A 13,363-nucleotide genomic window follows, 5' to 3' on the forward strand; every position below is an offset into this window, starting at 1 on the left:
CCACAACACCAGCCCCTTGTGTAATTCTTCTAACCCTATTTCTTTCTTTAGTTTATATAATTTGATAAATTTAGCCCTGTAATATCCATTGCCAAAAAGAAAAAGGAAATGGTTTCTAAATGTCTGTATAATGTACATGTATTTTTAAGCTCTCAGACTATTTAAAACTAAAGTTTGATATCTTGGCCAGAGAGATTGTTGGTATTGTAATGTCAGTGTGCCAGGTTCATCCTACAAGGTAACTTCTTATTCTGCTGAGTCATTGTCCAGCCTGAGATTTGGGTTAGTTATTTTAAATAGAAACAGAACTCAGGAAAGACGGATTAGTCCTAAATTTAAAAATCCACTTTGGACATCTGGGAAGAAAAATGTGAAATGAGTGTTAATAAAATGAGTTGTAATTAGCAAAATGGAGTTTATAATTTGCACACTTTTCCTTTCAGGTTATGCACTGGACCCTTCATTAGATAACCACCAAGTGTCTGCCAAATATATTGGTTCTGTAGAAGAAGCTGAAAAAAATCAAGGTAATTTATTGGAAATATTTAACATCAAATGCTTACATGCCTATAATTAGTGTTCTATAGTAATAGTAGGAAAAACCTAGTTAGCTCTTGATTTAGTTTTGGTTTTAATTATTTGAGAGAGAGGGACAGAGGTGGGGAAGAGAGCAAGAGTGTAAGAGAGGAAATGAGAGCGCTCCCATCCCCAGGTTTACTCCCCAAATGCCTGCAGCAGCAGGGACTGGGAAAGCCAACGTCAGGACCTGGGAAGTCAATTCCCAGTCTCCCACGTGGGCAGCAAGAACTCGTTTACTTGAGCAATCACCACTGCCTCCCAGGGGCTGCATTATCAGGAAGCTGGAGTCAGGAGCCAGAGCTGAGTTTTGAACCCAAGCACTCCGATGTGGAATGCAGACACCCTGGCCAGCATCATAACTACTAGACTAAATACCCACCCATTGATTTTTTTTTAAATTGAGACAATAGAGATAAGTTTAGAGCAATATAGTTTACACATAGTTTAGAGCTTGTTTTTGCCGCATAATAACTGTGCAACCTTACAGTGAAAATATTGGTCCGTATCTCTCTGGATTATTCTGAGTGCTTGACATTTTGCCAGCCCTATAGAGGTCATCCAAATATTATAACTAAGGTATGGTAAATTTTGACAGTTGATTTCTGAATACTGTTATCAAGCTGAAAACTTTCTTTGTGGATCTCTAAAGATTGCCTTTGAAGAGTTGCTTTGAATACCGTGTTTGAATACGTGTTGTAAAAAGATGCTTGTGTTTCTATTCATTTTGTGCTTACTATAACAAGACGAAGCAGCATACTCTAAGTGCTAACTTGTCACATAAAATCCATAAAATGCCATTTAAAAAATGTGCTGGCTTCACAGTAGACCCTATATAATCAAGCTGCCTTCTGTGTATGAGCTAGATTATAAAATAGAATTTTAATGAGCTTTTGTTGTAACACATTGCCTAAAGAAAACTAACATCAATTATATAGGTATACTTTTTTTTTAAGTTGCCACTGGAAATCACATCTGTATGTAGCAAAATTGTTAGTTCACTTGTAACCATGTCTCTTATAAACCTTTTGTTGACCAATGTTAATGACTGTACACAGTATACCACCTCCTGACCAAATCACGATGTGAACCAGAAACATCCTCCTCGCTGTTTTCTTTTCAGCTGTTAAAATTATTGTACTAGAGGTCAAGTTTAAATTAACGTCCCTTGGAACAAATACCAGATTCTTGTAAAACCGTCTTTAATTTATATAGTTGCTTTACTAGTGAAGTGTAATTTAGTTTTTAAATGATGAATTACAGTTTATTCTTGCTTCCAAAGGTAGCTTTATCATTATTTAACAATATTGAGTTTTTGGGTTTCTTTCAAACAATGGTAAAAATCTGATACAGTTTTTTTTTTTTTTTTTGATTCATTAAAAGGTGCGTGTACTATTCTAGGATTACACATCTTTTCATTATGTTTTTAGAGTTTGTAATTTTGCAGTGGTGGAAAGCTTCTCTCAGAACTTGAATCCCTTTTTTGATAGCATGAGATGGACTGTGTGGCAGACTTTTATAGATTTTGTTTTAATTTTTTAAATAAATCTTTGGTCACTTGAACAGTCAACCTTTCTTTAAGCATATAAAATAAAACTATGCTGATATTTCTGTAGAAAATGTACACATTTGTGCTGTCTTTTGTTGTTGATATAGGTTTAACTGTGTTTGAAACTGGTCAGAAGAAAACAGAAAAGAGGAAAAAGTTCAAAGAAAATGATGCATCTAATATTGATGGTTTCTTGGGACCGTGGGCAAAATATGTGGATGAAAAAGATGTAGCCAAACCTTCAGAAGTAAGCTTTGAAATTTTTCATTGTCAATTCAGGTATATGCTGTGTCTCTGTGAAGGATATCTACAATAGTAAACCTTACAGAACCAAATTTCTTTGCCCTGGTATATTGAGAAAATATAGTAACATTCTTTGTTTTCCTTTGGAATCTTATTTATCTTTTCCGATTTATTTTCTTTGGTACTTTTTTCATTAAAATAGAATATTAAATGATTTTTAATGAAACTTACCTTGGTAACATTCTTAAGCTGCCATGATAGCTGCTGTTGTAGTATCAGATATTCAGGTAGTGACTGTAGAATCAGCCTTTCTCCTACACTAAAATTGATGGTGAGTTTATTTGCTAATTAATTTAAAATTTTTTCTAAGTTGTATCTATACATATTATTTTTAAAAATAGTACTGTGAAGTTTGTAAAGTAAAATCACTGAAGTCCACCTCCCCTTTCCCACCTCCATAATCCCGCTCTCTTTGAGCCAAGTAGTCCACGTCCCAGGGATGCAGCAGTGGACAAGATCAAGAAAATCCTGTCCTCATGAGACTTACATTCTAGCTGTGACTCACATCCCTATCTCTTAATAATATGCATATGCCACTTTATTTATTAGGTATCATCTTTTGACATAAATAGAGACTTAATACTAACCCATCTTTCCTTTGCATCTTCAAAAAAATTTGTGTCACAAAATCTTCAGACTTTGCTTCTATCCTTATAAGCAAGTAAAATCCACTTACTGAAGAACAACATTGGCTACTAAAATTCAGTTTCCTTTCTGGTACCAGATTTTCTGCTTGCCTTGTCTTTTCCTTTGCATAATTAGCAGAATGCATTAAATTTATTTCCAGAAGAGTCTGGTATCCTTTATGTGTTTAGCTCCGTTTGTAAGCTGTGGCAGAGGTAATCCATCTCTGCTTATGGAAGGGTTGAGGCTGTTACCCTGGGAGATACACTTGCAGCTATTGCTTCACACAACTGTGGGCCTCATTATAAAGAATTTATAACCAACTCAGGGCATGATGGAGTTCTCAGACATTCATCTAAAGTTCACTCCTTAATTACCTTAGGAAGAACAAAAAGAGCTGGATGAAATCACAGCGAAGAGGCAGAAAAAAGGCAAACTGGAAGATGAGAAACCTGGGGAGGAGAAGACAATCTTACATGGTAATACATTTTCACCTTTCTTCATTTTCATGGAAACTCTCATAGTTATTCTGTTCTCTCTTCATGTCATATCAACTGCCCTTGCTATCAGCTGCTGTAAAATCATTATACTAAGAATAATTGTATTGGACAATTTACATCCCAAAGACAGAACAGCAGAGTCGTCTGTGTATAAGAAAGGAGAGAAAATGGCATGAGTAGTGATAGCTGGAGGTAATTTTGTTACGTATTAATGGATTCTAAAAAATGATAGATAAAGAAACTTGAATGATCCACAGTCTCTTCCTTCCTAAGATAAAATGGACTCTTTCGGTGGATTAATAGTGACCAAGTCATTTGAACTGTTTTTAATGCAAACCAAATATTCAAATATCTTCACAGTTTATAACTGTTACAGAATTATACTATATAAGAGTAAATTTGGGGCAGGCATTTGGCACAGTGGTTAAGTTGCTGCTTGGTGCAGCCACATGCCATATCCAAGTGCCTGGATTAAGTCCTGGCTTTGCTCCCAATTCCAGCTTCCTAGTAACACATACCCTGGAAGGCAGCAGGTGATGACTCAAGTAGTTGGATTCCTGCCATCCACATGAGAGACCTGGATAGAGTTCAGGGCTCCTGGCTTTGCCCTAGCCCAGTTCCATCTGTTGTCACCATTTAGGGAAGTGGAATAGCAAATGAGAAGTTCGTGTGTGTGTGTGTGTATGTGTGCGCACACATGTATGCACACATGCCTTTCCAGTAAATCAATAATAAAAGGTGTTTTTTTTTTTAAAGAGTAAAATTTGTTTTCATGCAAATACATTATCAGTTAGGACGCTTATATTTATTTTGACTTGTGGAAGGAAATACATATTCACCAAAATAAATTAGAAATATTCTAGGGGCTGGCACTGTGGCATAATGGGTAAAGCCACCACCTGCAGTGCTGGCATCCCATATGGGCACCGGTTAAATCCTGGCTGCTCCACTTCCAATCCAGCTCTCTGCTATGGCCTGGGAAAGCCGTGGAAGATGGCCCATTTCTTTGGGCTCCTGCACCCATGTGTGAGACCTGGAAGAAGCTCCAGGCTCCTGGCAGCTCCATGCATTGCAGGCATTTGGGGAGTGGACCAGCAGATGGAAGTCTCTCCATCTCTCTCTCTCTCTTTCTCTCTCTCTCTCTCTCTCTCTCTCTGTAATTCTGCCTTTCAAATATATAAATCTTTAAAAAAAAAAAAGAAATATTCTAGACTGTTCCTGTTTGTTTGTTAATAGTTGGTTATTTTTAGGAAATTATATAGTCATATAGTTATCTGAAACTACAAAGACTGCACTGATTTTCCACACCGATTGTGTCAGTTATTCTAACATTATATGACATCAAATATTTAGGTTTGATGAGGCCTTATTTGGTTTCTCTAGCTCTAGTTTTACTCTGAGGAGTTTTCAGTGCTGTGGTGTTTGTAACCATAATAATAGCAGCCAATATTTATTGAGTTTTTACTGTGCTCACATGCTGCTAAATGCTTATATATACTATAATTTAATTCCTACAAATGATTTTTATTGTAAAACTTGTGGTGATTGTTTCTGATTCTTTACCAACTGTTGTCTTTTCTTCCGATGCTATAATTATATTGTAGTGAAGTCTGTACTGTTTATTATTAAGTAAAAGAAGTATAGATCATATCTAAAGGTCTAGTACTTGCTGGGTATACTTAGGAATTCCAATACTACCTCTGCTTATAATGATAGCAATGATTTCAGGCATCTAAAGTCTAGGTAACTTGGGATTTTAACATCATCAGAGTCTTATTACCTAAACCCTAATACTCACAGTGCCCCCTGTGAATGAAATATTTGTTGCCGTTTTGAGAGTGTTGATTTCATGGCTCCGGCTTGTGTTTGTTCACATGCTTTCCTTTGCTTTCTGGTTTCAGTTAAAGAAATGTATGACTATCAAGGCAGGTCCTACCTTCACATACCTCAGGATGTTGGTGTAAATCTACGATCAAGTGTGCCACCTGAGAAGTGTTATCTTCCCAAAAAACAGATTCACATATGGTCTGGACACACCAAGGTAGGCAAGTTGGTTGTTTCTGTTTGCTATAATGTTATCAGAGTGAAGTAAACGTAAAATTTCAGCTGTTGAGATGGAAAATTTTATATTACTGGTGAAGATGCAGGGAAGTTAGGACAGAGTGAAGAAGTCAAATTGAAGATAAATCTGAGTTAAGCTGTGGACATACACATACATCCCAGTCACAAGTGACTAACCCATTCTTCAAGGCCATCTGTCTTAGCCATGACATAAGCATTCATGGGGGCATTCCCTTTCCCCACAAATCCCTGTTCTACTTTCTCTAAGGTATCAAGTCAGTGGGTAATGAACTGGTGCTAGCACCAAGTCTCCTCTTAGCTTCAGTAATTTTGCCTTAGCTCTTGGGATTGTTACATTCCACAAATGATGTTCTCCCCAGTTTATAAACTGTGATACTTAAACTCATGTAGCAACAACATACATGGGAACTTAAGATATTGATATTCTACATCTACACTGTCCCAACCGATCATTTCCAGCTCTTTGCAAAGAACAAAGGGACTAAGCAAATGAAGGAAAAGAAATGTGGGGGGAGGGATTAACAATTTGTTTGACTGAGGATTCCCTTGGGTGAGGAAGTCAATGTGAAAGGTTAAAAAAGAATATCTTCAAAAGCTTAGTGTCAGTAAGGCCTGCTCTTGGAATACTAATGAGGTTATTCTGGGGCATGATTTTTGAATAGCAACTTGGGTTGTTTAAAATATGCTGTCTTTTCCTTGTGTTTAATTTTAGCTGATATTTGAACGTTTCTGGTAACTGTGATCCTTTTTATAGGGCGTCAGTGCAGTAAGATTGTTTCCTCTCTCTGGCCATTTGTTGCTGTCTTGCTCCATGGACTGTAAAATTAAGGTGAGTTTTCTATTACAAAATAGGAGTGCTGCAAACCTAGCAGTTTGGTTAGTTCTGTTTGCTTAATTATAAATAAATTTGGGTTTGTTAGGCAATTAGAGGCTAATTATTTTCTTGTAGGCCCTATGAATGCAGCAGTTTATGAGCTGTTTCCAAACACGTAGATTCAAATATGACTCTGTGGTCCGATCGGCTAGACCCTTTTTAAAGCTTAGACAATTGATTAGGATGTGAGCCAGTCACTTTAGTGTTGGGCACATGAATATTTAATCCCTAATAATGCATTTTTAATAGAGGTTTGGAGTTTGGAGCAGTTTATTTGTTCCTCAGAACCTTCTGAGGTAGAGAGGACATGTGATAGAAACCCCATTTGTAAAGAAGAGACAATGAAATTCATCCTTTTTTTTCTGCATACTAGTAGACATCAGTAGCAGAAAGGCTCCCAGCCCTTCTCCTACTTTTGGTGTCTTGGGAAGCTCCACCCTCAGTGGCCAGTGCGTGTCAGCTTGGGCATGATGAAAGCCTTGAGAACTATCTTAGATTGGTAAGGCTAGTCTTACCTGTTTTGTGTTCTCTAGGTCCATATCATTATGGTTCAATAAATACCAGTCCTGCGGTGCTCTTGGGGCTTGGGAAGTTGAATCATTAAAGTTTTATCTTTTATAAATAATTGATATCTATTAACAATATAGAAAGGCAGCTCCTTTTGTTGAGAACAACCATTTAGGCATTTGTCTTTAATCACCCAAAACAGAATTTGGAGTAGCAGCCTTTGTTTCCTTTCACTTTATGCTGTTGAGATTATGGTCTTCTCTTTGACCAAGTAAAAACATATAGACTTCACTTGAGCTCATTTCGGTAAACATTAAGTACAGTGGGCAGTGGGCGAAGGATTAAAAATATTAAGGCACTGTCCCTAGCCTTAGGGTGATGAATTCATTATGATGTACTTTATCAATGTAAGGCAGGTGGATGCTGTTCTGATTTCAAAGAGGGAGCATACCTCAGTAGGAGCCTTAATGAAGTAAAGGGGACACGAGTGGCATATATTTGAGACAAGGGAAAGGGATGAATCAGCATGATATATCCTGGAAACTATAATAGTTTTGTGGTTGCCAGAGCGTAAAATCTGAGACAAAGAATGCTTACAGTCCACAGACAAGGGACCAGGTCTTGGAGGTCCTTGACCAGCTTGTTACTGGAACTGAGACCATCTTGTTGGTGCTGAGTGGCCAGGAAATGCTTTTTATTTTTAGAGACTAGCATTATTATTTTATTAAGGATTGGATTGGAGGCAGGCAAGAATGGTGCTAGTTTTGAAGCTATTGTATTAATCCACTTTAGATATGATGAGAATTACAGCCTGTTATTTTAGTCTAGATCATCTTTTTTTTTTTTTTTTTTTTTTTTATTTATTTATTTATTTATTGGGGCCGGCGCTATGGTACAGCAGGTTAAAGCCCTGGCCTGAAACACAGACATCCCATATGGGCGCCGGTTCGAGTGCTGGCTGCTCCTCTTCCGATCCAGCTCTCTGCTATGGCTTGGGATAGCATAGAAGATGGCCCAAGTCCTTGGGCCCCTGCACCCACGTGGGAGACCTGGAAGAAGCTCCTGGCTCCTGGCTCCTGGCTTCAGATCGATGCAGCTCCGGCCATTGCAGCTATCTGGGTAGTGAACCAACGGATGGAAGACCTCTCTCTCTGTACCTCTCTCTGTAACTTTGTCTTTCAAATAAATAAATAAATCTTTTTTTTTTTTTAAAGATTTATTGTATTTATTTGAAAGTCAAAGTTACACAGAGAGAGAAAGTGAGAGAGAGAGAGAAAGAGGTCTTCCATCCATTGGTTCACTCCCAAATGACAGCAATGGCCAGAGTTGCACCAGTCTGAAGCCAGGAGCCAGGAGCTTCTTCTGGGTCTCCCACGCAGGTGCAGGGACCCAAGAATTTGGGCCATCTTCTACTGCTTTCTCTCTGCCATAGCACGGAGTTAGATCAGTAGTAAAGCAGCCGGGACTCAAATCGGCTCCCCTATGGGATACCAGCCCTGCAGGTGGTGGCTTTAACCGCTACACCACAGCATTGGCCCCCAGATCATCATTTTAACATAGCTTTTATGTGTTCCTTCAGAAAAGTAAAATGGAAAAAAAAAAACCACTTTCAGTATCAAAACGTTATGTACATGGCAGTAACTTTTCAGCATAGAAAATATGTAGGAAAAAACACAGTAAGAGCATGAAAATCACCCATATTAACTTGATCCATAGTTAAGTCCTTTTGATATTTGGATGTAAAATGAAAGTTTTAAAGAGAGCTGTGTGCACATATGTGTGTTTGAAATAATACAGTACAGCGGCTGGCGCCGTGGCTTAACAGGCTAATCCTCCGCCTTGCGGCACCGGCACACCAGGTTCTAGTCCCAGTTGGGGCGCCGGATTCTATCCTGGTTGCCCCTCTTCCAGGCCAGCTAGACTCTGCTATGGCCCGGGAAGGCAGTGGAGGATGGCCCAAGTGCTTGGGCCCTGCACCCGCATGGGAGACCAGGAGAAGCACCTGGCTCCTGGCTTCGGATCATCGAGATGCGCCGGCCGCAGCGGCCATTGGAGGGTGACCCAACAGCAAAAGGAAGACCTTTCTCTCTGTCTCTCTCTCTCACTATCCACTCTGCCTGTCAAAAAAAAAAAAAAAAAAGAAATAATACAGTACAAACTGCTAGTATCATGCGGTATTTGATGCTTAAATCCCTTGTTCTCACACACACTTATGCACACACATAGCCAGCATTTAACTGTTGTTGATTGAAAGACTTTTACTAAATTTGATATTTCCACTTGTTTTTTTCCCCCAGTTGTGGGAGGTTTATGGAGACCGCCGCTGTCTGCGAACATTTATTGGTAATGTCTTTTTTTCTTTCCGGCTATAAATCTGTTTGGGAAGGCTTTTCAAAGTACAGTGACATTATTGGCAGTAATTGACTACATTGATGTGAAGGAAAGTCTTCATAGCTCTGAGCTGGGTCTGGAAAGAGGACTAAGCTTCCCCACAAAGACAAGGAGAAGTCGGAAATGAAAAAATTAAGCAGAAGCAAAACCCAAAGTGGTGTGAGAAAGTGTGCTGCTGCAGGGGATTACTTAGATTTCAGAACTGGGGGTGCGGTGGGGTGGGGGGATCGTAGGATGGGCAGAGACAAAAGCGGAAAAAGTAGTTGAAGGGGAACCAGAATTTGGAGGACCTTCCTTATGTGCCACTAATCGAGAGTTTAGACTGTATCCTAAGAACACTGACAAGCCATTAAACAGTTGCTGTATTCCACTGACCTGAACTAAATAGCGATGATGAGCTAAAACAGCAGAGATGGAGAAGAGAGAAACCATTAAGAGGTAAAGTCAGTGGTATTAATTAGGGAAGTGAGTGAGAAGAGTATGGCAGGAATCCAGGGTGACCCCCAGGTGGCTGGATGTATCGTGGGGCCAGTCAGAGAGAGAACACAAGAGGAAGATGCGTTCTGAGACTCATGTATTAGAACTGCCTTTGGGAGATGGAGGAGAGACTGTTGAGTAAGCCATTAGATGGGTGGCAGTCACAGTCGCGAAGGGTAAGATTGAGAGGACTTCTTGAAGAAGAGGGCCAGAGGGAGGACCTCTTTGAGACAAGCAGCTGTTGGGAAAGCTTGGTGGTCTTTCTAGTTCCGTGTGAAAGCGAGTTACTCTCCCCTAACTTACCTAGCCCACATTCAAACTGTGTGTGGCTTGCAGTGGCTCTGCTTTTAGAATCATGTGGGAGTCTGTTCTGAGTGCTTAGTTATGATTTTAGGACTTCAGTGCGTAAGTAAATCCTGCCCAAAGTGCCACAGCAGCCCAAGCAAACACTTGTGGAAGGCTCTTTGCTGGGTGCAAGGGAACAAAATGTCTCCATCAGATGTAGTGGATTTGGTCCTCTTCTGTTGCCATGTAGTGGAAGAACATTTTTCCATAGAACAGGGAAAGGATAGCAGCTCCGACCAAGACTCCTGCTGTAAAAAAGAATGCCTAGTTGCCATGGCATTGGTGGTGGTGACTCAGGGCCAGGAAAGTTTCTGCTTTTGTTTAGCCGTGTTTCATTTATCTCGATAACTTTCAGAAGAGTTAATTCTCCTGGCAAGATTGACTTCCTAGTAAAGTATAATCAGCACCTTAGAATTAATTTATTACCAAACAAAATAGATGCTGATACTATACTTTTCAAAAACACTTTGTCTTTGAGATTCTGAATCAGTTTAGGGAATTTGGTAGCGTGGTCACAGAAATACAATTACTGGGCAAGGGCTCTAATTTCCAGAACTTGAGGTTAAGTCACTTTGTTTTCACTTCCAACCTGGTGAGCTGTCTCAGAGTGAACCTCCAAAATTCCAGTAGTCATTTCTTTCATTGGCAATAATTGGTCTATTATGTTCCCGTAAATTCCTGTAGTTAGTCATCTGTTATATGTACTGCATTTTAAGAGATTGCCATGACAAACTTTAAAAAAATAATTATACCTTTTGCCTTGGTTCTTACCAAAGCATTATGCATCAGAATCACCGGAGGAGCTTCTTGAAAGGGAAAAAACACCCACATTGCTAGGCCCACACACAACGGATGCTAAGTCAGTAAATCAGGCAGTGGGGGCCCAGTGCTCATGACTCACAATTGACTTGGGAACCGCTGTTGAATGCTGTTGCTCTCTATGGTGTTTGTGTTTGAAGAGAAGGTACAAAACTTCAATTCACTGCTGTTTCTGTTGGCTCTCCCTTTAGGTCACAGTAAAGCCGTAAGGGACATCTGCTTCAACACCGCAGGAACACAGTTCCTTAGTGCAGCCTATGACAGATACCTGAAGCTCTGGGACACCGAGACGGGTAAAAGCTCACTTATGCAATACTACTACCTGCTTACCTTTTCTTTTTTTTAAGATGTTATTTATTTATTTGAGAGGTAGTGCTACAGACAGAGAGAAGGAGAGACAGAGAGAAAGGTCTTCCATCTGCTGGTCTACTCCCCAAATGGCCACAATGGCCAGAGCTAAGCCAATCCTAAGCCTGGAGCCAGGAGCTTCTTCTGTATCTCCCATGCAGGTACAGGGGCCCAAGTGCTTGGGCCATCTTCTACTGCTTTCCCAGGTTATAGCAGAGAGCTGGATTAGAAGAGGAACAGCTGGGACATGAAGTGACACACATATACCTGTTTATCTTATAAATTAGCATTTATATATGCAGTCGTGTATGTACTCTTCTGTGGCAAAACAATACCTTCTGAAATTGCAGATTGTCCTATCATTGACTAAGAGTTAATACCACAAAATATAATTGTAGAGGTGAAACTCAGCTATGAAGTGACTCTCACTGTGAGCTTTGCTCCAGCCAAATACCATTTATAATGCAAACATATTGACGGGTAAGCAGATTGGAAATCTTCCTAGATCATCTAATTTGTCTTATTGTTCCCCTACATCACCTAGCACAGTGTATTGCACTTACCAGAAGCACAATGAATGTCACATGAACAGAATAAACTTGATTGCTCAAATTGATTAAAATGTCAGTGTAAACTCCTATGTGCCCATTGATTTTATATATTTGCAGCCATATTAGTTGCATTGGTATATTGTGGCTTTTATAATTTATATAATTAAAAAGCCATCTTTTAAATGTAGTGATAATAGCTAATATTTATTAAACACTTACTGTTTACCATGTATTATGCTAAGTACTAATTTGCAATATCTCATTCAGTTTTTTCTTTTTATTTTATTTGAGTGACATCTCTGTGGTGTTTGTGTTTGAAGTAAACCCATCACTGGTTTACTCCCCAAATACCCACAAATAGTGCCCAGCTGACGACAAAGCCAGTAGCCAGGAACTCAATCCAGTTCTTCCAAAGGAGTGACAGGAACTGAAATCATTTGGGCCATCATCACTGTGTCAATGGGAAGCTGGAGTTAGGAGCAAGAGCCGGCGATTGAATGCGGACACTCTGAGAATGGGGTGTGAGCATGTAAACCACAAGGCCACACACCTGCTCCTCGGTTCTAATACACCCCTATGAAGTACTGTTCCTACATTATAAATGAAGAAACTGAGGCTTAAAGAAGTAGCTTTTCTAGGGTCACACAGCTAGTAAGTGACAGAGTTGGCTTCAAACCAAGTTCTCTCGAACACCAGAGCCCATGCACTTCCCCTCTTTCACAGTTGCCCTCAGTTCTGGCTGCATGCACACCATAAGCATCTGAAGAACTTTAAAATTAATGGTGCCTGAGTCCCATCTCAGAGCTTTGGTCCAGGTCTTGGATTCGGTGATTATTCCACTGTGATGCCAAGGCTCAGAAACCACCACTCAACAGGCTCTTCTAGAAATCATTATCTATGTACAAATGTGTTAGATATGCATGTGTGTAAGATATTGTTTATGCTAGGAATTGTGTGTAAGATCCTAGCCTCAGAACCAACCCAAACAAAATACTGATATCGCTCTTTTTTAAATGTCTGCTTTATATTTATTTAATACTAAAAGTTGCTCCATATCCTCTCCCTTGTGCAAATGTTTCCCTTGTGGAATATAGTCAGAATAGGTTGGTTAATTTTGCTTATTTTGTAGCCAAGCTCAACCATAAAGTATATAAAGTGTGTAAATATTCAGTGAGATTTCTATAAAAATATATAGAATCATAGTATCCTATCTATGCAGTTGTTTACACCAAGGACAACATATAGAATATTCCCAGCATTTTGTAGAGTTTCTTATGTGCTTTTCCAGTCTGTACCCATTCCCAGTAACCACAGAACCATATCTGCCCTCAAGAATTCATTCTGCCTGTTCTTCAGCTTCTTGTAAATGGGATCATCCTTATATTCTCCTTTATTGGCAGTATCTTTCACTCAATAT

At 39.4% G+C, this 13,363-nt stretch overlaps 1 protein-coding gene across 1 annotated transcript in view; it reads left to right on the top strand.

Annotated features, from left to right (window-relative positions):
- CDC40 (cell division cycle 40) overlaps positions 1-13,363 on the top strand; it is a 52,076-nt gene that overhangs the window by 26,629 nt on the left and 12,084 nt on the right. Inside the window, exons 5-11 of the mRNA XM_062186600.1 lie at positions 444-527; positions 2,233-2,372; positions 3,435-3,531; positions 5,454-5,593; positions 6,389-6,463; positions 9,313-9,358; positions 11,239-11,340. Of these exons, the coding sequence (XP_062042584.1) occupies positions 444-527; positions 2,233-2,372; positions 3,435-3,531; positions 5,454-5,593; positions 6,389-6,463; positions 9,313-9,358; positions 11,239-11,340 (684 nt within the window). The remainder of the gene's footprint in view (positions 1-443; positions 528-2,232; positions 2,373-3,434; positions 3,532-5,453; positions 5,594-6,388; positions 6,464-9,312; positions 9,359-11,238; positions 11,341-13,363) is intronic.

This window comes from Lepus europaeus, chromosome 3 (assembly GCF_033115175.1).
Source record: "Lepus europaeus isolate LE1 chromosome 3, mLepTim1.pri, whole genome shotgun sequence".
NCBI lineage: Eukaryota > Metazoa > Chordata > Mammalia > Lagomorpha > Leporidae > Lepus > Lepus europaeus.